The 25390-nt window shown below is 41.5% G+C and overlaps 1 protein-coding gene across 1 annotated transcript in view; it reads left to right on the plus strand.

The window, feature by feature from the left end:
• Positions 1-25390, plus strand: part of sumf1 (sulfatase modifying factor 1) — a 114873-nt gene that overhangs the window by 37837 nt on the left and 51646 nt on the right. Inside the window, exons 4-5 of the mRNA XM_052018718.1 lie at positions 1012-1094; positions 5403-5525. Of these exons, the coding sequence (XP_051874678.1) occupies positions 1012-1094; positions 5403-5525 (206 nt within the window). The remainder of the gene's footprint in view (positions 1-1011; positions 1095-5402; positions 5526-25390) is intronic.

The following is a 25390-nucleotide window of genomic DNA, read 5'->3' on the forward strand; positions in this document are numbered from 1 at the left end:
AAAGTCCATAGAACCATAGAACTATAGAACCATACAGCACAAAACAGGCCCTTCGGCCCACCATGTTGTGCCGTCCATCAGACCACCCTCACACTACCTAACCCCTTCCTCCCGCATGTCCCTCTATCTCACATTCCTCCATATGCCTATCCAACAAGCTCTTGAACCTGTTCAATGTATCTGCCTCCACCACCACCCCAGGCAGTGCATTCCATGCATCAACCACTCTCTGGGTGAAAAACCTCCCTCTGACATCTCCCCTGAACCTCCCACCCATAACCTTAAAGCCATGACCTCTCGTCTTGAGCATTGGTGCCCTGGGAAGGAGGCGCTGACTGTCTACTCTATCTATTCCTCTCAATATTTTATATACCTCTATCATGTCTCCTCTCATCCTCCTCCTTTCCAGTGAATAAAGCCCTAGCACCTTAAGCATCTCCTCATATTCAATACTCTCCAATCCAAGCAGCATCCTGGTAAATCTCCTCTGCACCCTCTCCAATGCCTCCACATCCTTCCTATAATGAGGCGACCAGAACTGAACACAGTACTCTAAGTGTGGCCTAACTAGAGTTTTGTAAAGCTGCATTTTAGTGCAAACTGATCATAGTGTTGCTGTGCTGAAGAAGTGATTAGGGTTGTTCAGGTTGGTTCAAGAACTAAATAGTTGGAAGGGAAGTAGCTGTTCTTGAACCTGGCGGTGTGGGACTCCAGGCTTCTGTACCTCCTGCCCAGCGGTAGCTGTGAAATAATGGCATGGTCCATTGTACACATAAAAAAACAAAATGCTGGAGGAACTCAGCAGGTCAGGCAGCATCTGTGGAAGGAAATGGACAGTCGGCGTTTCAGGTTGAGACCCTTTGTCTGGACTGGCATGTAATTCCTGCTGAGTTCCTCCAGCAGTTTGGTTTTTTTTGCTCCAGATTCCAGCATCTGCAGTCTCTTGTGTGTCAATAGTTTCTTGGTTCTGCTGCATGATTCTAACCCCAAGACAACCTCTTCCCATTCCAGGTTGCTGCAGCACCATGGTGGCTCCCTGTTAAAGATGCCAGCTGGAAACATCCGGAAGGTCCTGACTCCAACATTACGAAGAGGTAACCCTGACACATAAGCATTCCTTACATTGGAGATATATTTTCTTTCATCTGCCTCTATGTGTATGATGCAAATAAAAAAGGGGTAAAATTCTTGGGGGAGTATTTAGGCCATGCTTTTCGCTCATTGTCACTCCAGTCTTTGCCATTCTGCTCCTAACCTCAGCCTCATTCCAGCCCAGGAAATGGTTAGTTCTATTGTCGCAGAGATATTGTGGGCTGAAGGACCTGCTCCTGTGCTCTTCTGTTGTATGTTCTATGTTCTATTGCCTTAGTAATGATAGTGGAACTGGGGGGCAGTGGGAAAGAAACTTTAATGTTAGTTTTCAAAACAATATGCCGTGTGTTCTCAATCAAAATTGGGAGTAGTACAGTGGTGCAGCTGGTAGAGCTGCTGCCTCATAGCTCCAGTGACCCAGGTTCAGTTCTTACCTTGAGTACTGTTTGAGAGGAGTTTCTCCCTTTGACCACATGCATTTCCACCGGGTGCTCCAGTTTCCTCCAAATTCTCAATGATGTGCAAGTTGGTAGGTTAATTGGCCACTGTAAATTGGCCCAAGTGTGCAGGTGAGTGGTAGGATCTGGTGGGAGTTGATGGGAATGTGGGGTCAATAAACTGGGATTAGTGGAAAGGAATGCTTGATAGTTAGCATGGACCCGGTGGGCTGAAGGGCCTGTTTTCTACTGTATGACACTATAATTTTCTTGCTTGTTTTGCTGGGAATCTGGTAGGTGTGGAAAAACTGAAAGCTGGGGTGGCATCAGATGACATAAGGTTGGTGCCTGCTTGCTGAACCTTATGTGTAGTTTGCACCACACACAACTAGTGAGGGAGGGAGGGCAAATAAGGCTGAAAATAATTTTGCAAGCTTGAGGTTGTTGCGCCATGCTGAGCTGGGAATTCAGTGTGCTCCATTTCTTGAATAAAAAATAATTAGAGTATCAGTAGGAGGCCTGCAGTATGGATGAGGATGGGAATGTATGTTAGAGAATTAGTTTGTTTGGCTTGAAACCACAGTAGGAAATTGGCCAAAAGGTGTTGAAAATATATTTAAATCCCACTAAAGGCCTTAAAAGTTTGCCTGAAAATTGTTCTGCAAACTACACATGAAAATAGTCGCAGTAAATTTGTGTAGGCTGTATCATTTAATCATAGATTCAGTAACTCATTCCAAACAAGACACGCAATGTATATGTCACATCAATGTGACCTGATTGCTGGAGTGATTTGTTGTCTATCTTAGACGCTTGGCAATTGTATCAATTGCATTCGTTGTTCTGTATTGGTGAGCATTCTCAACTATTCCAATGTCACATTTGGACCCATTGTTTCATACAGGAGGATGTAGCAGAAAACAACTCATTGTCACCCGATTATTCTTTCTTTTTCTTTTGATTGCGCCACACTGGGAATTAAATAGGTTGCTTCTCATTAGCTACGGGGTTTTTTTTGTCATATTAAGAAAACAGTTCAAAGAGACATTACAATCCATAAAAAGAGGTCTTCAGTGAACATCTTTTTTAATAAACTGCAGTTTTTGGTCTTGGTCATGTTTATGACAAGCTATGCAAATCTGCAAATGCTTTTGAGAATAAGAGGCAATTGAACCTTTCAACTGCACATTATGTCTCTCTGAGTTAAAGCAGAGTAGTAATTCATATATTTCCATTGCTGACGGAGTGGAATACCAGACCTGTTGCAGTAATTCTGTGTTTCCATATTTGCCTTAATTCTTGCTCCCTTCCCTCTGGATTTTCTGCTGGAAGTTTAGACCTGACTGATCACCGGCAAAATGACGCATTTCTTAATCCAGTTGATGAACCTTCTGTTGGTCAGTCATCTGTGGGTTATTTACATCAGTGCAAAACCTGCAGCAACACATTTGTACTTAACTACAGATGGATCAGGTGTTTTTCCTACTTCCCTCCATCCACCTACCAAACATGGACAGCAACAATTTGTTGGAAAAAGAGTTGGCAGCTCTTTGCCTCAAGACTTGTGTTTGCTCTGGTACTGGCTTTACAGATCCACAAACAATGAGTTCTTCAAGTGATTATTTCACTTGCATGAAGAAATTACACTGACATTTATTCATTTTTCAATGCAAACAAACATGCTCTTGTTTCTTCATGAGATCTTAGTCCCCTGCACTTGCTCATTGAAATCTAGTGTGTTTCTGGATTCATTGTTGATAATTAATGTTGTGGCATTGTATTTAGAAAAATAAAATCATACAGCATGGAAACAAGCTCTTCAGCTCATTGAGTCTGTGCTGACCATCAAGCAGCTGCTTTTACTATTCCTACGCTAATCCCACTGTTGCTGTGTGAAGCTCCTAACCTATAATATCATTTCATTAAGAAATACAGATATAAAACAGAAACAGGCCCTTGGGCCCACCAAATCCATGCTAATCATTGACTACCCATTTACACTAATCTACATTAATCCATTTTTTATTCTGCCCACCTTCTCATCAACTCCCCCCAGATTCTACCACACACCTACGCACTTGGAGCAATTTACAGCAGCCAATTAACCCACTGGCCCACACATGTGGGAGAAAACCGCAGCACCCAGAGGAAACTCACATTGTCATGGGAGAACATGCAGACTCCACACAGACAGCAGCCGAGGTCAGGATGAACCCAGGTCCCTTGCTGTGAGGCAGCGGCTCAACCGTGCCCTATTTTTCTCCTATCCTTGCAGTATTGTGCAAGGACTTTCAGCAATCATTCATTGGTCAGTTCCTCTTAAAGATCTGTTATCTTGCACTATTTGAATTCAATCAGATGCACAGCACTCATAAAGTTACTTGTGATTAATGCACAGTAATGGGTAATATGATTCAAACAAACAGATACCTGCACAAAGCAAGGGCTTGTAAACGACACACCAACAGCAGAAAGACGGGAGGTGTAATTCAGAGCATAGCACCATCCTGCTGTATATTTTTATGGGCCATTCAACTTTTGCCCAGGAAACTTTATCCTACCAAGAGTAGATGTATTCAAGAAAGAAGAGACCTAAATTAAAAAAAAATGTCCTTTAGTAATTTTCAAAATAAGCTAATTTCATTCTTGGCACGTGGTTGTCACTGGTGTTGTCCATCCCTATTGCCCTTGGAAGGTGATGGTGCGGTCCCTCTTGCAACTACTGTTGCAATTTTATATTATACATCCTATGGTTCTGGCATTGCCTTGGCACTGGAGTTGCACTTTACTTAGATTGGGTACAGATGGCCAATTCTTTACATGAAACGATATTTATAAGACAATTGGATTCTCACGATATTTTAAAAGGGTGTTTTTATTGCCATCAACTTTTTCATCCAAATTATTATTTTGAAACTGAATTGAAATGTTTAATTACCAAGGTGAGATTTAGATTTGCATTCCCTGGGCTGTAAATCCAGGTGTCTGTATTACTGCTCCTGTACACAATAACTACATTGAGGTCTCGAATTTGAGATGGATTTTGGGGCCCTCAAGAGCACTGATGTACAGAGGGATCTTAAGGTCCAAGTCCATACCTCCCTAAAAGTCGTGACACAAGTAGACAGAGTGGTAAAGAAGGCATAGAGCATGCTTGCCTTCATCACTAAGGGCATAGAGTTTAGGAGTCAGGAAGTCATGATGCAGTTGTATAAAACTTTGGTTTGATCACACTTGGAGTAGTGTGTGCAGTTCTGGTCACTCCATTACAGGTAGGATGTGGAGGCTTTGGAGAGGGTTCAGAAGAGGTTCAGAAAGATGCTTCCTGGATTAGAGGGTATTAGCTACAAGGAGAGGTTGGACAAACTCGAATTGTTTTCTCTGAAGTGCCAGACGCTGAGGGGAGACCTGATAGAAGTTTATAAAATTATGAGAGATATAGATCAGGTAGACAGCCAGAACCTTTTTCCCAGGGTAGAAGTGTTGAATACTAGAGGGCATAGCTTTAAGGTAAGAGGCGGGAAGTTTAAAGGGGATGTGCAGGGCAAGTTTTTTTACACAGAGAGTGGTAGGTGCCTGGAACGTGCTGCCGGGGTGGTGGTGGAGGCAGATACGATAGTGGTATTCAAGACGCTTTTAGATAGGCACATAAACATGCAGCGAGTGAAGGGATGTGGATCATGTGCAGACAGAAGGGATTAGTTTAATTTGGCGTCATGCTCAGCAAAGATATCATGGGGCCGAAAGGCTTGTTCCTGTGCTGTACTGTTCTCTGTCTATGGACTGATAATTTAGCCAAAATCATAGCAGTAATAATTGCCATAATCTACTTCTGTTGGAATTCTACATGTGATTGTCTTTGTTGTGTCTCAGGATGGATCACCCAGTTGTGCACATCTCCTGGCACAATGCAGTGGCTTACTGCACCTGGGCAGGTAAACGGCTGCCCACTGAAACTGAATGGGAATATGCCTGCAGAGGTGGACTTGAGAACAGGTAAACGTAAGTCTCTTCTCTGTGAGTTGTACCAAAGTGTAACAGGCTTCATGTGCCTTTGTGAGGGGCTTGAAGTATGGATGGCAAAAGTTCCCCTTGGCAGATGACAAATAACCTGCACCATTTTAAGAGATAACCTATTCCTTGAAGAGGCCAGCACCCTGCAGAATTTCCCAATTTAAGAAAAAGATATGAATACCCCTTAAGCATTTTACAGTTTAAACCTGTAATGAGTTGCAATCCAGATATAATTCTTTATTTTAACAATACAGAGTACAGATTGTTTCATGAGGCACTTGTCTGTCTTTGTTTGCTAATCTGACCCCAATATTTTTAATGTAATTGAAAACTTCACATTATATCACAATTTGTCCAACTAACTTCCATGCACAGAGCCAGTGACTTCCAGTGTGGTTTATATTTGATCTGTAGGCAGCAATCTGATTTAAGCATCATGATCTCTGATTTATCCGTTTTCTACAATAAAAGTTGGTTGTTCATTAAAATGCATAATCTGAACTAAGTGAGCTTGTTGTCACATGAAGTATTTTCTGTTTAAAAAAAATAAGAAATTTCTGAAAGGATTAGTATTTTATGTTTGCTTCATTTTAATTGCAAGATAATTTGTAAGGTGGATAGGGAAGTAATTAAACAAAAAATGGAGCCAGATTTTTTCAGTAATGATGAGAAGGGAAGCTATTACCATTTACTTTCATTACTTTGTGAAATTGACATTACCTTTGGGATTTAACTGCATGTGTCATTTAATGCACAAACTAAAAGTTTAGTTAAGTACCTAGGCAGCCCTGTGCAGGTGATGCTATTGCAGTTTTCTCCAACAGAATCAGTGTCCATCATTTGAATTTCTAGTATTTACAAAGTAAGTTTAGTGGACTATAATTTGGATATCTTTCTCTTTGTTGCATGAGATCTGAATGGAGGGGTTAAGTGCCATACCAAGCAATAATTACTGCTTAACAAGCTTTCTAACCCTAAAAAATGTGCAAGTAGTGTGTAATTCTCATAAATATATGTTTCAAAGTAAAATAAATTTTAAACATTTTAAATTTTAAGTCTCTTTTGGATATTTCAGCTTCTTCCATAATCAAATGTATATTTCAGTCATTATTTGGCAATCTACATATTGGTGAAAAAGCTAATTATAAATTGTCATTTATTTGTTGCTTCCTGATGTATTGTTAGAGAACTTGAATGACTGCTCAGCCTGCTTGATGGCATCATCGATGCTAGATGCCAGGGTTCCCTTTGAACTAAATCCCAACAGCCGCAAGTGTCCAGAAAAGGGGAAGTTCTCTCCACAGATCCCACTAGACCAATGTGGGGAGCTTTCCTTGAAGTCGGTGGTGACTTTGTTGCTGACCATAAACTCTGGGTCTGCACTAACACTTGATAGCACACAAAAATCATTCCCTAATATTCAGAGGAATACTATGTTCACCCACAGAGGAGATATGCCTGCAAAACTGCCATAAATCATAGATTACATGAAACATGTTATATGATACGAAAGATAGCTTGTTGCATACCAAATCTCTGATACATTGTAGGGCAGGATGTGTACATCATGGAATCATACAGCACAGAAACAGGCCTTTTGGCCCCTGAGTCTGCGCCGACCATCAACCACCAATTTATGATAATCCTACACTGATCACTGTGCTGTGGACACAGCTCAGCATATCATGGAAACCAATCTCCGCTCCATGGACTCTGTCTACAGTTCTTGCTGTCTTGTTAGAGCAGCCAACATAATCAAAGACCCCACCCACCCCAGACATTCTCTCTTCCTCCCCCCTCCCTTTGGGCACAAGATAGAAAAGCCTGAAAGCACGCACCAGCAGGTTCAAGGACAGCTTTTATCCCGCTGTTATGAAACTATTGAAGGGTGCCTTAGTACAATAAGATGGACCCTTGACCTCACAATCTACCTCGTCATGGCTTTGCACCTTATAATCTGCCTGCACTGCACTTTCTCTGTATTCTGCATTCTGTTATTGTTTCCCCTTGTGCTTCCTCAATGCACTGACGTGATAAAATGCATTGTATGGATGGCATGCAAAACAAAGTTTTTCACTGTGCCTCGGTACATGTTACAATAATAAAATACTTTACCAATTTATCCCATTTTTATTTGTTGACTACACCTCCACACTCTACCACTTACCTACACACTAGAGACAATTTACAGTGGCCAATTAACCTACCAGCTGCCTCTTTTTGGGAAATGGGAGGAAACTGAAGCACCTCCCAAATTAATCCGCACAAACTCCACACAGAGAGTGTCCCAAGTCAGGACTGAACCTGGGTCTGTGGCGCTGTGAGACAGTGACTCTACCAGATGCGCCACTGTGCAGCTATGATTTTCAAAACTGTATAATGGAAGTGATCATGATGAACTGGATTGATGTTGTCTGCAGAACTGGTGGGAAGGCAGTGATGACTGTGTCACCCTGAGCTCTGCTGAAGAATGTGGGTTTATGAATTTGCCAGCTGAGAGAGGTAACTCATCCTGTCCTGGCTTTTCTATCAGCAGAATTGTTGTAGTCCATTAATTTGAGCATCTAATTTACTTTTTAAGTATTCTAGTGTGGCGACTCACCGTCTAGTCGGGCGAACCGGCTCGGCAGTCGGGTCACGCGGCGTCGGAGCGACGAGGCCCAAGATGGCAGCGGGCCTCGTCTTTCCGAGCGACGGGGAGAACCCACGCGCGGGAAAGTCCTGATGACGTAGGACTTACGTCATTGCCGGTTGTTTTGGGCGGGAACATTCTCCCTTAAAGGGCCCACGCAAGGCAGGAAAATAAACCAGTTCTGTTTGGCAATCCTCCGAGTAGAGTCTTGTTTTATTCCACGGTAGCAACCGCTACACTAGCAACAATAACTTGAGTTCACATAACACAGTGAATTTAGCAAAGAGTCCCAAGACAGATCACAGGAGCTTTATAAATGAAAATATGACACTGAGGAGATATTCTGGCAGATGATCAAAAGAGTTGCAAATGGAGGTTTTAAAGAGCATCCTAAAAGAGGTGGATGTGTGGGGAGGTCTATGGAGGAAACTGCAGGATTTAGGGTGTTGGCAGCTGCAAGGATGGATCTCAGTGGCAGAATGATTTAATTCAGGGATGAGGAAGAGGTTACAAATGGAGGCAAAAACTATCTTGGTGTGTTCTGGTTCTGGAAGAGACTAGGGAAAGACAGTGATGAAGCCACTGAGCAATTTGAAAACAAATATGAGGACCATAATCTTGTTGTTTGGCAGGCAGCCAGTATAGATCCACAAGCATGGCAGTGGTGAGTGAATTGGACTTCATGTGAAGGCATGGGTGGGGACATTTTGGATGATCTCAAAAGAGGCAGTGAGGGAGTCCAGCCAGGAAGGCACTGCAGTAGCCAAATGTAGAGGTTAGCAAAGGGAGAAATGAGGGCTACAGCAGCAGTTGTTACAGCATTGATTTAAAGCCACAGTCATAATGCACGGAAATGAGTCCTTTAACCCATCGAGTCCATGCCAACTGCCAAACACCCATTTACATTAATCGCACACTAATTCCGTTTTAATCTCCCAACATTCCCATCAACTCCCTCTAGATTCTAAGAACCATCTACACTACAGGCGATTTTCAGTGGCTAATTAACTTACCAACGTGCATGTCTTTGGGATGCAGGAGGAAACCAGAGCACCCAGAGGAAACGCATGCTGTCACAGGGAGGACATGCAAACTCCACACAGATAGCCTTGGAGATCAGTATTGAAGCCAGGTTACTGGAGCTTTGATGCAGCAACTCTGTCTGCTGCACCACTGTGCAGTTTCAGAGAGATGAAGGGAGAGGATTGGACTCAGTGGGAAGAATAGGGTTTGTGATGGGAACTGAAGAAAGTGACTGCTTTACCCAATATTTAATTGGAAGGAATTTCTTCTCGCCTAGTACAGTATGATAGACAAACAGTCTGACAATTTAGAGATGGTGTTAAGGTAGAACTGGGTAAAATCAATGTTTCCAGCAACATTACCTGATCAGGAAATCTATTTCAAGTGTCTGTGAGCCTTTGTGCAAGGAAAAACTCAGACAGTGGTTCTAAAGTTACCCTTTTGTACTGGTGCCTGTCATCATTATTTTATTCAGAATAATGCAGTGCTCACATGGTTATGGTGGCCTGCATACAATTACACTCATTCCAGAATTAGGTATTGTGGCATGAACTAACCCAACATGACCAGCTACATTCATTACATGGAAGGGGGATATCAGTAGAAGGGAGATGCATTGTGTCCCATCACTAAATGTTATTCACGCAATATATGGGATTTAATTTATTAAACAGGAATAGTATGTTCAGCTAAGGGAAGGACCTAACTTTTTGTCCAAGCTTTTGATCATCTGCCCTAATAGCTCCTTAAGGGCCTCAAGTTCCTTTTCTCTGATAATGATCCTAGGCAGTGCCTTGGGATATATCAGGTTATGCTATGTTAAAAGGGGTCCATATAAATGGAAGTTCTTATTGATCATATCACAAAGTAATGAAAGGCAAAGATGATAAACTGAAAGCAGTGCTCAGTACTTGAAAGTCGATGGAAATGGGGCTTTCGTGGCGTTAAAAGCCATTATCTGGAACAAACCAAGATATATTTTAAATATCAATTACAGATGTTTACTGCTGGCTGATGAATATACAATGTGTGCATAAATGAACAAAATCCAGGGGCAATTTTAACCTGCACCTTGGTCCAGAACACATTCTCTTTTATGTGGTTAATATGCAGCTGTAATGAATAATATTACAAACTTCAAAAGCAATGTATTCCTCCTCCCCTTTGTTCCCTTTATTATTAAAAGTGATGGTTCTTTCTGCCTTTTGAGTTGTCTTCCCTTAATGGGTGTTTCATGGGCTGGCTAAGAGTGAGCAGAGAGCCTTCAAATGACATTCTGAAGCTGGTGGCGAGATTTGAGAGATGGTTTTCATTGCCCTACCTGGATAGATTTTTACTTAGTGCTCCCTCAAAGTAGCGGCTTAAATTATCTTTCCAGCACATTGACCTCTTTCCACTTTTAATCCAAACCCCATTGATGTCACAGTAATGCTGCCTTTTGATTAAGGCTGAACATAGTGCTAGATGAAACAGCTTCATAATTATCCCAAATTAGAGATTAGTTGCTTTTTTTCCCTCAAAGTGTGCGAAACAAATGCTGTTGATTCAAAAAGACAAGAGATAAATAACAGATTGCTGAAGCAAAAGGTTACGCTCAACATTGAAATAATCAACTATTCTATGGGACACAATTATTCCTCAGCTGCTGGGTCTACGAAACCGGGTGTAAAAATAGATCTGACTCATATTATGCCTCGTGTGATCCCAGGCTATTATCTGCAGCTGATGAAATAACTTTCTCATGGTTAATAGGTTTCTGGATGACACTAAAATAGGTGGTGGTGTAGACAATGCAGAAAGTTAGCAAGAATTACAAGGGGATCTTGATCAGCTAGGTAAGTGGGCTGAGGATTGCCAACTGGCTTTCGATCCAGATAAGTACAAGATGTTGTGTTTTTGGAAGTCAAACCAGGGTAGGACTTATACAGTGAATGGTAGAACCCTGGGGCATGTTGTGGAACAAGGGATCTAGAAGTACAGATACATAGTTCACTGAACGTAGCGTCACAGGTAGGCAGGGTGGTGAAGAAGATGTTTGGCATGCTGGCCTTCATCGGTCAGGTCATTGAGTATAAGAGCTGGGACATTATATTGCAGTTGTACAAGACATTGGTGAGGCTGCACTTGGAGTATTGTGTACAGTTTTGGTCACCCTGTTATAGGAAGGATGTCATTAAGCTGGAAAGAATGCAAAGAAGATTTATGAGAATGTTGCCAGGACTAGAGGGCCTGAGTTATAGGGAGAGTTTGGGCAGGCTAGGATTTTATTACATTAGAGCATAGGACACTGAGGGGTGGCTCTATGGAGGTGTATAAAATCATAAGGGGCATAGATATGGTGAATGCACAGAGGGGATAGGTTTAAGGTGAGAGATAAAACATTTAAAAGGGATCTGAGGGGCACCTCAGGTGCATACATGGAACAAGCTGCTAGAGAAAGTAGTTGAGGCAAGTACAATAATGACATTTAAGAGACATTGGATAAATATATGGGTAGGGAAGGTTTAGAGGGATATGGGCCAAATGCAGAGAAGTGGGACTAGCTTAGGAGGGCATCTTGGTTAGCATGGATGAGTTTGGCCAAAGGGCCTGTTTCCATGCTGTATTACTCTATGACTCTATGTTTCCATGTGGATAAGTTAATATAGATAAAAGAATCAGCTATAATTGTGCAGAATAAAATCCCAGAAACAGTACTGAAATAAATAGTCTAATGATTTGCTTTGGTCACATTAGTTGTAGGATAAATAATGGCAAGGCACAGGGGAGAATTTCCGCACTGCTCTCCACAAAAGTGCAATTGGATTCTCTAAGACCTAAGAAGAAAGATGGGGCCTTGATTTAACTTGTTGCCTGAACAATAGCACTGTGACTTACTGGCACCTGCCCTGCATTATACCCACAATCTTCAGACTCAGAGAGAGAATCTACCACTGGCCCACTTCTGATGAATAAAAAAGACCCCTTGATTTTCCCACAGCACATATGCAGTAACCAGGTGTTTAATTCTTTTTTCGCCTGTTCTATCAACTGCAGCTGTGTCCCTGCAAAATGTGGCTTGATTATTTGATGTTGTAAATGAAGCATTCAGTCTGTCTTCCGTCAACATGGCATTGAAGCTGTACTGAACTAAACTGTGTTTACAACAGCTGGAATCCAGGAAAGTCATGGGGATTAATTACCAACTGGGAGACGGGAAGTGGTTGCATTGGAAAGTGGATACCTAAAAGTGCAGTCATATTTTCAACAAACTCTGGGCAATTTTTGGTAAAGGCATTTTATAGCTTAATTTAGACATACAAAACTCCATTTTGTACTGCTGAACATAACACAGTTAAAACCTTCCTTGTTCCATTCAGAAACTTGACTGAACCAACCACAGAAATTCAGTTGGTATAAGAGCAGGTTAGAGCTAGGCATTCTGCAGTGAGCACCCCTTTCCCATGTTCCAAAGTCTTTCCATTATATCCTCGTTGTGAGTCAGAAACATCGTGGAATATTCTCCGCTGGCCTGGATGAAGGTAGCATCAACAGCATCAAGCAAGCTTGACATCAACCAGGACTAAGCAGCCTGCTTGATTGGCACCCCATCCATTACACTATATACTTAGTATGCCCATCACTAGTGCACTATGACGGCTGTCTACCGTACACAAAATGCACCGCAGTTTCTCGTCATTCACTCAGCAGCACCTCTGAAATTCATGACCTCAACCACATAAAAGAAAATGCCAGCAGGCACATGGGAACACCATTACCTGCGAATCATTTTCTCCTCACTTGCCCCTCCCCATGTTGCAGACCAACCCAAAATGGAATTATCACCATTCCTTCGTACTTGATGCATCAAATCCTTGTACCTCCTACCCAACAGCGCCAAGTGAACATGTTCACAACTAACACTGCAGTGATTCAAGGAGCCAGCTCACCACCACAAACCTCAAGTGAAGTTAGGAATTGATGATAAACTCTGGTTCATTTGGGTCTCAAACAGCATCACATGTTGCATACGTGATCCGATCACAACAGTCCTGCCAACTCGCCTCTTCTACTGCCTCCAACTATGCCATGTTGTTGAGAGCAGCTGGTTTATTTCTCTCATTGTGTGGTAAAGTTTCTACCTCTTGACTATGAGTGTAATTGCAAAAATGGCCATTGATCTTCTACATTACCTTTACCCTAGCTGTATCATTCCTCCTGAATACTTCCACTTAATATTCACGGACTATCCCTTAAATTGCAGGTGACATGGCATCGTACAATGTCTGTCACATCTAATGTGCAACATGGAAAAGCAAATCTTGGGAGGCAAGTGCATTTGTTTAATTGAATAGAAATTGTGGATTCTGACCTGCTGAGTTGCCTTCCATGCAGATCCACCCCCATGCCTGAAAGCAGCCTACATATAATTATAAGAGCCACAGAATTGTTTGCATAATTTTGTACAGCCCAGTCATGTTGTCCTTTGGTGAAATGCACAATTTCAATAGGTAGGCTAAGGTGATATTCATCAAATGAGGGACGTTTCTAGTAAAGGGAAGAAGAGAACAGACACTTAAGCAGAGAGTTCCAGGACAGAAGTGCAGTGGCTGAAAGGGGACAACAGTGTCATCAGAAGGTCAAGCACGAATCTGTTGTCAGGCATGGTTAGAGGGGATCATCACAACAGTTGGTGGACAGTGGGTCAATAGAAAGGACACCATGGATAGATTTGAAAGCAGGAAAACCCTACAGTTTTTGTACAGAGGAAACTTGTCCTTGGAATCTTTCTGACCCATAATTATGAGTAATTGTTTATTCATTTGGTAATCTTTAACCAAGAAAGCTGCATGGTAATAGCCTTTGCCACATATTGGCTGATTGCTCATAGACTCAGAGAATGGTTACAGCTCACCATGTCCATGCTAGCTCTATGGTACTTCCAGCCCCTCCTCCATAGCCTTGCAAATTTTTCCTAACTATATATTTATCCATTTCCCTCTCAAAGGCTACAATGGAACCTGCCTCTACTACAAAATGGGATGCATCCAATCTGGTCCTAGTGATTTACCTACTTTAAGTTCTGCCAACTTTTCTAATACATCTATACTATCAACTTCTAACACATCTAGTATCTCAACTATCTCTTCCTTCACTATTACTTTGGAAGCATTCTCTTCCCCGATGAAGACAAAGATGCAAAGTATTCAATTAGTACCATAACAATGCCCTCAGCATCTACTGCAAGTTCCCATTTTCATCCTTAATAAACCCCATTCCTCCATGAACTATCCTTTTACTAGAGAATAGATGCCTAGAGAACACTTTTGAAAGGTCATTTATATTGGCAGCCTCTGTTTTCTCAAATACTGTCGTTGTCCCTCTTAGTTTTCATATTCCCTCTGATTCCTTTGTAATTAGCCTGGTTCCTGCTGCTCTTTACAACCTGGCACTTGTCATAAGCGCCTTTTTTTGCTTGCTTCTTCTCTCTTTTGTCATCTTGGGATCTCTGTATTTGTTTGTTTCTTCTTTGCCCCTCATGGGAATGTGCCTCAACTGTACCTGAATTGTCTCTTCCTCAAAGTCAGCCCATTTTTCTGATATAGTTTTGCTTGTTAACTTTTGGTTCCAATTTACCTGGGCCAGAGCTACTCTCAACCCATTGAAATTGGCCTTCCCCTATCAATTATTTTTACTTTATATAGCTCCTCCTTTCCTGTAATAAAACTAAATCATTTCTCCTAAATGTTGCCCTACCAAAACCAAGGGTTTTCTCCCTTCCAAAAAGGGGTTAGAGCATGATTTAAGCACTTGCAAATGGCAAATGGCAGCTGCTTCCTGAGTTGCATCTGCTGTTTCATTTGCATACTGCCCACACAGATAAAGGGAAACAGAGGTGAGGGGGATATCACGGGAGGAAGAGGAATCAGCAGGGTGGGAGGATGAAACAGTACGGTGGCTTATGAGGGGGTCCCCCGCACTACAAAGTGGCCCATTCAGGCCACAGTTAACTGATACTTCAATGCTACCTCTCTACTAAAGGGCAACATGGGTAAATCAATGTGGAAAATTGATGACATCAAGTCATTGGCAGTCCTTTAAATCACATATGGTTCTCATGGATTGCCCCTCGTAAGTGAAAGAAACAAATTTCATAGTTTGCAGCCTTTATTCCAATCTGTCGCCGGATCAAAAGCATGTGGCATGAACTTTGATGATAACATCAGGTGCACAAAATACAATGGGGGAAATGGCATTGTGTTACGGTGTATCACTACACCATTACATGATGAGACACAAAAGAGACTGCAGATGCTGGAAATCTGGAGCAACACACACAAAATGTTGGAGGAATTCAGCAGGTCAGGCAGCACCTATGGAGGGAAATGAACAGTTGACATTTCAGGCCGGGACTCTTACTCCTGATGAGGGGTCTCAGTCCAAAACTTCAACTGTTCATTTCCCTCCATTGATGCTGCCTGACCTGCTGAGTTCCTCCAGCATTTTGCGTGTGTTGCACCATTACAAGTTGAATTCCTTTTAGCTTCTTGTGAGCATGAAGAGTGTGGCTGAGATTCATGGATATATGTGTTACAGTATTTTCTACCCAGCTTTGTTTCCTGATGGAAGGAGGTCCTCCAGAAATGGCCGCAGATGCTTCAAAACATGCTGAAGATGCTCTGTCCATGCAATTTCCACATAAAAACCTGATACCATTTTTATTTGTAATCCAGATTCTCAATGTTTGAGTTCATACTTGATAAACTGTGATTTCTAATTTCAATGCCCTTCTTCATGCCAGTTATCAGTCAGGAATGTAATATTCCAATGGTCTGCCAAGTCACTAAATCTTGTGACAGCCGGTTTGCATCTACAATCCTTATCCTGTTTTTCTTGTGCTAGTCATAGAGTCATAGAGAGATACAGCACAGAAACAGGTCCTTTGGCCCGTCGAGTCTGCACTGACCATCAACCACCCATTTACACCAATCCTACATTAATTCCATTATTTATTCTCCCCACATTCTCATCAACTCCCCCAATTCTACCACTCACCTACACACTTGGGGCAATTTACACTGGCCAGTTAACCTGCCAACCCACACATCTTTGGGATGTGGGAGGAAACTGAAGCACCCAGAGGAAACCCGCACAGTCACAGGGAGATCGTGCAAGCTCCGCACAGACAGAGCTTGAAGTCAGGATTGAACCTGGGTTTCCGCCTCTGTGAAGCAGTGGCTCTCCCAGCTGCGCCACTGTGCCTTGTGGGCTGTGTGGCAAACTCCAAAACCCATTATATGTCATGCTCACAATATGTTTCAAGAAGGGAGAGCTCAAAATGAGTTGTGCATGACTCCATGTGGCTCACTCATGTCCTCTGGGGAAGGAAATCTGCTGTCCTTACCCAATATATGTGACTCCAGACCAACAGCAATGCAGTTGGCTCTTACCTGCCTCCTCATTTCAGGGGCAATTAGGGATGGACAAATAATGCAGGATTGTCAGCAATGTCTAGAAACGGTGAATAAATAAATTTAAAAAAATAAAGTTTAACTGGTTGGGAAACTGGAAATAAAATGTTAATAATGGAGGAATGTGAGATAGAGAGATATGCGGGAGGAAAGGGTTAGATAGTGTGAAGGTGGTTTGATGGACGGCACAACAGGGTGGGCCGAAGGGCCTGTTTTGTGCTGTATGGTTCTATGGTATCTTGGCTGCATTAAAATGACTGACAAACCATCTGCAGAAGACTTTGGGTTTGCTCCTTGGTAGTATCCTGCCAGCCCGCTCCCTGTATGTCACAATGCTAAAAATTGACCGACTTTTATTTGGCAGAGTACCCCCATTGTTCAGTGCGTTAGGGGAACCCAACAATGAAAGAGTGCAACCCCATCATTATCTAAACCGGATATTGTGATGTGCCTGTTTTACACTACTCTAAATCTTTTCAGACAAATCTTTTCAGAGATGGACTGAAGAACTTTTGGTGAAATAAGGTCAACTATTGTCCATCTGCTTTACTTCACTGCAAGTGAGCATGTGGACAATGGAATTCCATTGAACTCTTCTCAATTATATTCAGGATCAAGGGAATCTTATGAGAGGTGGAGTTTTACCTCTTTGCTATTCAGTTGCTTCACTGGTGGAATAAGCTGAAGGAGTCCATGATAATGTAAACTGTCAATGTCCACTGTGCTGTTTGTTTTCATAAACCAGAGATGCCCAAACCTTTGGGTTTGATCGGCCACTTCCTGCTCAGAATGGAAGATCGTGGATTGAAATTGATGCCACTGACCTCACTGAGGCTACTAGCAGTGAGTTCAAACAGCATACAATTCTGCCATGCATTGAACACTGAATCAGATCTTCATTGCTGATTTTCCCCTCCCGCTTCTGACAACCCCAGGGAGCCTCTTGCCAACTCACTTCTTTTGCTGCCTCCACAATGGTAGACAAATGCAGAGGAAGTGCTACCATGCAAGACACCTGGACCATATGCATGACAGAATATGGAAACCAGGGCTAGCAGAAATGCAGAGCCTGTGAGCCATACTTTGGGTGTCCCAGCTTGATACTTCATGATAATATTCTCAAATAGCTAGGATCATGTCAGCTACCAGTAACTGAGCTTTGAGATCTGATTAAACATTGCATAAAAAAACTCTTTGGATTCAATATGATTTAAAATAGTACATCATGCATCTTCCCATTAAAGATTTTGCCTGAATTGTCAATAATGCTCAAGCTATTAAACCAAGCAGACTCTAATCCAGCATTCAGCAAATGTAATTTGGGAATGTGGCCATTGTAATTGATGAAAAAAATAATCTCAAGCAGTGTTCTGCATTTCAGACACATCCAGTAATGGATCTCTTACCGATTCCACTGTTTCAGTTTCACATTTAATTTGAAAGAGCTTTCTAGAGCCTGAGTAATCTTGACAGACTTCAAGGCTGATTGAAGCTGACTGCACTGGATTAAACTGGTGTGCTTCTGAATATTTACAGTATTGTATTGACAAGACTATAGAGCTATTGAATCTTACTTAAAGGTTAATACCTTGTATAGACTAGGACTAGAATTTTATGTCTTGCAGATGATTTAGGGTAAGATATCAGCAGCAATTTTACACCATGGAAATAAATTGAATTAGTGTGGATGGAGAAAAGGGTTGACATGGATGTGGTGGGCCAAAGGGCCTGTTTCTGTGCTGAACAACTCTCTGACTCTGTATCAAAACATGACACAGTAAGAAGCCCATTCAGTAATTACCACAACTGTTTGATTGTTATGGGGAATTGGATGGTATATTTTTATAATGCTTTGGTGCTCCACAGTCTCATGTAGGAAATTTTCTCAGATTGAATTCTAGATGCACAGAACAATAGATGCTGAATCCAGGTTTCGTGATTCTATTGCCCAATCCACATAGCCTTCCACTTTTCAAGGGAAGGGTTAAAAGTGGGGAACAAGGAAATTGAGGCAAGGCAAAGAATAGCAGGAAAATAACTGGTTTTGTTGCACTCTGAGGAGCAAAAAGACATTGTTCGTGCGTTCACTAAGAAAATGAACAGGGACTTGCAGTCAGACTCAACAGGATAGATTACCTGCCTAGATTGTTAATTTTGCTTGTTTGCCTGCAATCATTATTCATGTCAGTAGGGGAAGGTAGAATCTCAAGTCGATGTTTTCCTATCAACTATCTAACCCTTATCATACAAATATATAGCCTAAAAGGAGGCTATTCTGCCCAACATACCCATGTTTCCTATCCAATCAGTCTTAATCCCTTATCTTTCCCAGAGCCCTGTATTTTCATCATCTTCAAGTGTGTCTTCAGTTCTTCTGGTATGGAATCTGCTTCCACTACTCCTTAAGGCAGAGGATTCCAAATCAACATAACTCACTGCACGAAACAGTTCTTTCACATCTTCTCCACTTTGGTTCTTTATCCAATGATACTGAATCTGTAACTTTGGATTATTGACTCGGCTGCCAAACAATCTCCCCATTCTCAATGATCAGAGTTATGTTTGCAGTGCATTCAGTTCCAGGTCATCTCTGTTCACTTGGGCGTTATTGCAGTGAAGCTCTGATAATCTGCTGTCTAACTATTGGGAAATCCTGATGGTTCGGCATCTGACTCAACAGATGATGTTTACCGCACTCCCTCTCATTTCAACAGGCACTTTATTTGATCCTTGCATCTTTCCTTCTGTCAGTATTCTTTGTTTCTGCCTGTGGCTTGATCTTAGTCTGTATGTGTACAGTGGCATGCAAAAGTTTGGGCACCCCTGGTCAAAATTTCTGTTACTGTGAATAGTTAAGCGAGTAGAAGATGAACTGATCTCCAAAAGTCATAAAGTGAAAGATGAAACATTCTTTTCAGCATTTTAAGCAAGATTAGTGTATTACTTTTGTACAATTTTAGAGTGAAAAAAGGAAAGGAGCACCATGCAAAAGTTTGGGCACCCCAAGAGATTTGAGCTCTCAGATAACTTTTTCCAAGGTCTCAGACCTTCATTAGCTTGGTAGGACTATGTCTTGTTGACAGTCATCGTTAGGAAAGGCCAGGTGATGCAAATTTCAAAGCTTTATAAATACCCTGACTCCTCAAACCTTGTCCCAACAATCAGCAGCCATGGGCTCCTCTAAGCAACTGCCTAGCGCTCTGAAAATTAAAATAAATGATGCCCACAAAGCAGGAGAAGGCTATAAGAAGATAGCAAAGTGTTTTCAGGTAGCCGTTTCCTCAGTTCTTAATGTAATTAAGAAATGGCAGTTAACAGGAATGGTGGTGGTCAAGTTGAGGTCTGGAAGACCAAGAAAACTTTCCGAGAGAACTGCTTGTAGGATTGCTAGAAAGGCAAATCAAAAGCCCCGTTTGACTTCAAAAGATTTAGCAGACTCTGGAGTGGTGGTGCACTGTTCTACTGTACAGCGACACCTGCACAAATATGACCTTCATGGAAGAGTCATCAGAAGAAAACGTTTCCTGCATCCTCACTACAAAATTCAGCATCAGAAGTTTGCAAAGGAACATCTAAACAAGCTTGATGCATTTTGGAAACAATGAGCAAAGGTATGTTTGGAGAAAAAAAGGTGCAGAATTTCATGAAAAGAACACCTCTCCAACTGTTAAGCACAGAGGTGGATCGATCATGCTTTGGGCTTGTGTTGCAGCCAGCGGCAAGGGGAGCATTTCACTAGTGGAGGGAAGAATGAATTCAATTAAATACCAGCAAATTCTGGAAGCAAACATCATACCGTCTGTAAAAAAGCTGAAGGCGAAAAAAGGATGGCTTCTACAACAGGATAATGATCCTAAACACACCTCAAAATCCACAATGGACTACCTCAAGAGGCACAAGCTGAAGGTTTTACCATGGCCCTCATAGTCCCATGACCTAAAAATCATCGAAAATCTGTGGATAGACCTGAAAAGAGCAGTGCACGCAAGACGGCCGAAGAATCTCACAGAACTAGAAGCCTTTTGCGAGGAAGAATGGGCGAAAATCTCCCAAACAAGAATTGAAAGACTCTTAGCTGGCTACAGAAAGCGTTTACAAGCTGTGATACTTGCCAAAGGGCGTGTTACTAAGTACTGACCATGCAGGGTGTCCAAACTTTTGCTTGGGGCCCTTTTCCTTTTTTATTATTTTGAAACTGTAAAAGATGGAAATAAAAAAGTAATCTTGTTTAAAATATTAAAGAAATGTGTCATCTTTAACTTTATGTCTTTTGGAAATCAGGTCATCTTTTACTCGCTTACCGATTCACAGGAACAGAAATTTTGACCAGGGGTGCCCAAACTCTTGCATGCCACTGTATATTTCTGTGCTTCTGTGCTGACTTCTCCGTGTGCTGACGATTGTTTATGGCTCTTTTTCCCATCAGTTTCTCTTTATTGCAATGTCTTTGTGTCTGACATCTGCTGCTTTTCTATTTCTCCCTTGATCAATGTCTATCTGTCAATTTGTCAATTTTTGCCTCTTAAATACCACTTCCTGTGCCGTACATCTCCATAACTGTTTTAAGTATTTCTCATTTCCACTAGTTCCCCTGTGCCCTGAATCTGTTGTTAAAACCATTCAATTGTTTTATTAATCCTTGCTCTCCTTCCTCTTCTCTCCTGCTATACCTCTCTGCTCAATATCAGCCTTTCTCTACCCTTTCAATGCAGAATATAACTTGTATTTATCTTGCAACTTTAACAGTGCAAAATGTCCCAAGACAGTTCCCAGGAGGACTGAGCCAACAAAATTTGACACTGAACCACACAAGGAGATATCAGGGCAAATAACCAAAATTTTGGTCAAAAATGTAAGTTTTAAAGAGATGGAGAGGAGGCAATTTCAGTGCTTACGGCTAAAACACTTCATAGCACTGCAGTCAGTTAAAATTAGAGATGCTCAAGGGATCAGAACTGGTAGATTAAGTGGAGTATTATACGACTGGAGGAGCTAACAGAATTAGGGAGAAGAAAAGCTGTGGATTGATTTGAAAATAAAGACAAGGAAGAATCCATCCAGTTTGCCATGCTTGTTTCTTCTATTGTCAAATTCTGTCAAATCTTTCTCTTTTTCTTTGTCCATGCTAGCTGTGTAATGTTAGCCTTCTCATCACACTTTGTCTAAGTATTTCAAACTCTTCTGACTCATTGATATAAACTTCTGAGGCAGACAAGAAAGTGTTAAGTGTGAGTCAGTGGCATTAAACCAGTTACAAAATTCCTGCTGGATTTATTATAATTGTGGACTCATTAACAGTGAAATCATTAAACTTCAGCTATCTGCTCTGAGACCATTTTTGTCATTTTAACTGAATTAGTTTTGTAAGCCAATTCTTTCATTGAATTGTCCCTGCTGTGGCATCCCATAATGAAGAATAGTGTCACTGACTAGTTGTAATTCAGTGTATAATATCTTACACTCCTTGTGTACCATAATAAAATGGCAAATGGAATGTGTCAGCTTGGAATGTTAAAATTTCGGGAGATTATTCGATCACGGCACCACATCTGATCAGCCTTTTCCACTTTTCTGCTGTACTTTGGCACATTTAGTGTCTCTTTATTGTTGTTTGCTCCACGTTTTTATTTCTGTTCCCTGTAATTTCCTCGTTAGGGAAAAGCTTGCCTTGGGTGTAAAAAAACCTCTCGGCCACAGTAGTGTTGCAGTAAGATTGTTGCAGTGCACTTCCTTATGGAACTGTATTCCTTCCGAGTTGAATTTTGCATAGTCGGTAACTAGCAATTGGCAGACCAGAGCCTGGGATTCTTTAGACCCAATCAACCCTGAACTACTGGATTCTAAAATAATTCAAATCCTGGAAACACACTGCTGCCCACAGAAGGTACATGGCCATTGGCATCTACACACAACGTCTGATTGTCTGATTCAGCAGAGTCAGATCATTGCCTTCATTACAGGTGGCACTGGCTTCAGTAGAAGTTGGCATTAGTGCAGTGACAGGGACTTCTTTCCGTTTCCTACCATCTCTCTGTCTTTTCAGCTTTGGGGACAGAATGCTTCTCAACAAAGCAGCAGGAGATTGTGGAGCCACTGAGGCTGATTTTTTTTTTGTCTCTTCAATATCATTATGCTTGCATTTGTTTGCGTGACTCTTTCAATGTGTCCTTGCTGGATTCTTTCTAAGGGATCTCTGACCATGGGTTAGCTGGGAATACAGGGCTTGTTTGGGGAGATGGGAATTGGGCATCCGCACACTGTCTGATCCAGTGGAGTTGGTCTGATAATGCCATGATAGGTGCTTTCCATATAAAAAGCACCATATAAATTCTATGTCACAGTCATACTGCACAGAAACAGGCCCTTCAGCCCACCATATCTATGCAAACCATCAAGTACCAATCTGTCCTAATCCCATTTATTGGCCCTTGGTGCATAGCCTTATAAACATTAGCGATTCAAATGTTCATCTTGATACCTTTTAAGTGTTGTGAGAGTAGCTGCGTTCACCACCCCCTAAAGGCTGTGCATTCCAGATTCCAGCACCCTCTAGGTGAAAAAGCTCTTCCTCAGATCCCCTCCAAATCTCTTACTCCTTTACCCTAAACCTGTGTCCTCAAGTTTTAGGTAATTCTGCTCTGGGGAAAAGTTTTCGACTATCTCCCTCATTTGTGCCCCTCATAATTTTGTGTATCTCTATCAGCTCCCCCCTCACCTCCTCCAATTCAAGGAAAACAAATCTAGGTTAACCCTTCTCATAACTGAAACGCTCCATCCCAGGCAACATACTGGTGAATCTTCTTTGCACCCTCCCCTTTGCGATCATGTCCTTCTGAAAGTGTGACAACCAGAACTGTACACAATACTCCAGCTGTGGCCTCACCAGTGTTTTAAAATGTTGTACCATCACCTCACTGCTCTTATATTCTATGTCCCAGATAATAAAAGCAAGTATTCCATACGCCTTGTATACTTGTGCTGCCACATTTTGTACACTGAGGTCTCTCTGCTCCTCAATACTCCCTAAAACTGACCATTCATTATGTGTGTCCTCCCTTATCAGTTCTCCTAAAATGCATCATCTTTCATTTATTTAGGATGAAATTCCATCTACCATTGCTTTACCCATCTTACCAACTGATCAATATCGTGCTGTAGCTTACAACTATCCTCTTCATTAGCAAAAACACAACTGCTTATTGTATCACCTGCAAACTTACTGATCATACTTAAAAATTGTTAAAATACAGAACAAACAGTAGGGGTTCAGCACTGATCTCTGTGGCACCACACTGGTCAGAGGCTTCCAGTTAAAAAGAACCCTCTACCATCATCCTCTGCTTTCTATTACCAAGCCACTTTTGGATCTCATAGGTTCTGATATTTTGGACCAGCCTCCCATGTAGCTGAAGTCCATGTAGACAACATCAACCACACTGCCCTCATTAGTAAGTTTTGTTACCTCTTCAAAAAATTCAATCAAATTGGGCAGACAGGAACTCCCCTTAACAAAACTATGTTGGGTATCTTTGATTAATGTCTGCCTTTCCAAGTGCAGATAAGTCCTGTCCCTCAGAACTTTTTCCAATAACTTCCCTATCACTGACGTTAAACTCACAAGCCTGTAATTTTCTGGCACATCCCTCCTATTGAATATCACATTTGCTGTCCTTTAGTCGTCTGGTACCTCAACTGTGGCCAACGAAGATTTAAAAATCTGTCAGGACCCAAGCAATCCTATAGCTGCCTGGGATACATTTCATCAGGCCTTAAGAGTTATCCACCTTTAAGCTCACTAGAACATTATACATTTTCCTTTTTAAATTATAAAAATATTGCCATATATTGGATAGACATTCTAATTGTACAGGACAGCACATTTAACTGTATGCTATTTAGTATTCAGGTGATGAACACTGCTTTGCTCTTTTTGATAAGTTTGTTTTAAGGCTGGAAGCAATGATCCAGGCAGATGGCAAATGCATATGACTAAATTTTTCACATCTGTCATTTGGCTGTATCTTGATGGGTCAGCTACAAGATGGATAAATATATATCATAAATCACATACTGTATATGTGCTATTTAAAGAGGTGTTACTTCCTTGTGAACATATGTTATTGAATAAACACTATGTTTTCCATTATTTGGCACCTTCTGTTTCCTTTTATTGCATAGTCTGTTTGAATACATACCATGGGTGTTTGTATAACTAATGACTTGGCTGTAGTCAGAATATAGTGATGTGCAAACTATCACTGTTTTACACAAATGTATGCAGCACCCAGTTATCACTATGGTTTCAATCCAACTTCATAGGTGACTGAAATGCCCAAGCATTCAATTCCCTCTTTTCTCCTTGTTAAGCCAAATCATTATTTCCTTCCAAAATCTGCAGTTTACATAATGTGAAAGTGTGTATTTTTCCAATCAAAGCTGTCACAGATAGCAGTCTATGAAAGGCTAATGTTGCCCAGGCATGAAAACAAATCAACTTTCCATTTTTAATTTTAAAAAATCCTTGTTACTTCTTGAGAATTGCTTACTTCAGAAGTTGTCAGGCCCACTTGGGTATAGTCTATCACCCAGCATCTGGAGTAGCAAGAAAGTCTTACTGGTGTCAGTTGAAGGATGAATATTGGCCATCTCACCTCACTGTCATGTGACTTTCTAAAAATTTCCCAAGTGATAGGACCTCGCTTTAATGTCCTTCTGCATCTTCAACAGTAGAACATTCCTTC

Source organism: Pristis pectinata, chromosome 6 (assembly GCF_009764475.1).
Source record: "Pristis pectinata isolate sPriPec2 chromosome 6, sPriPec2.1.pri, whole genome shotgun sequence".
NCBI classification, from domain to species: domain Eukaryota; kingdom Metazoa; phylum Chordata; class Chondrichthyes; order Rhinopristiformes; family Pristidae; genus Pristis; species Pristis pectinata.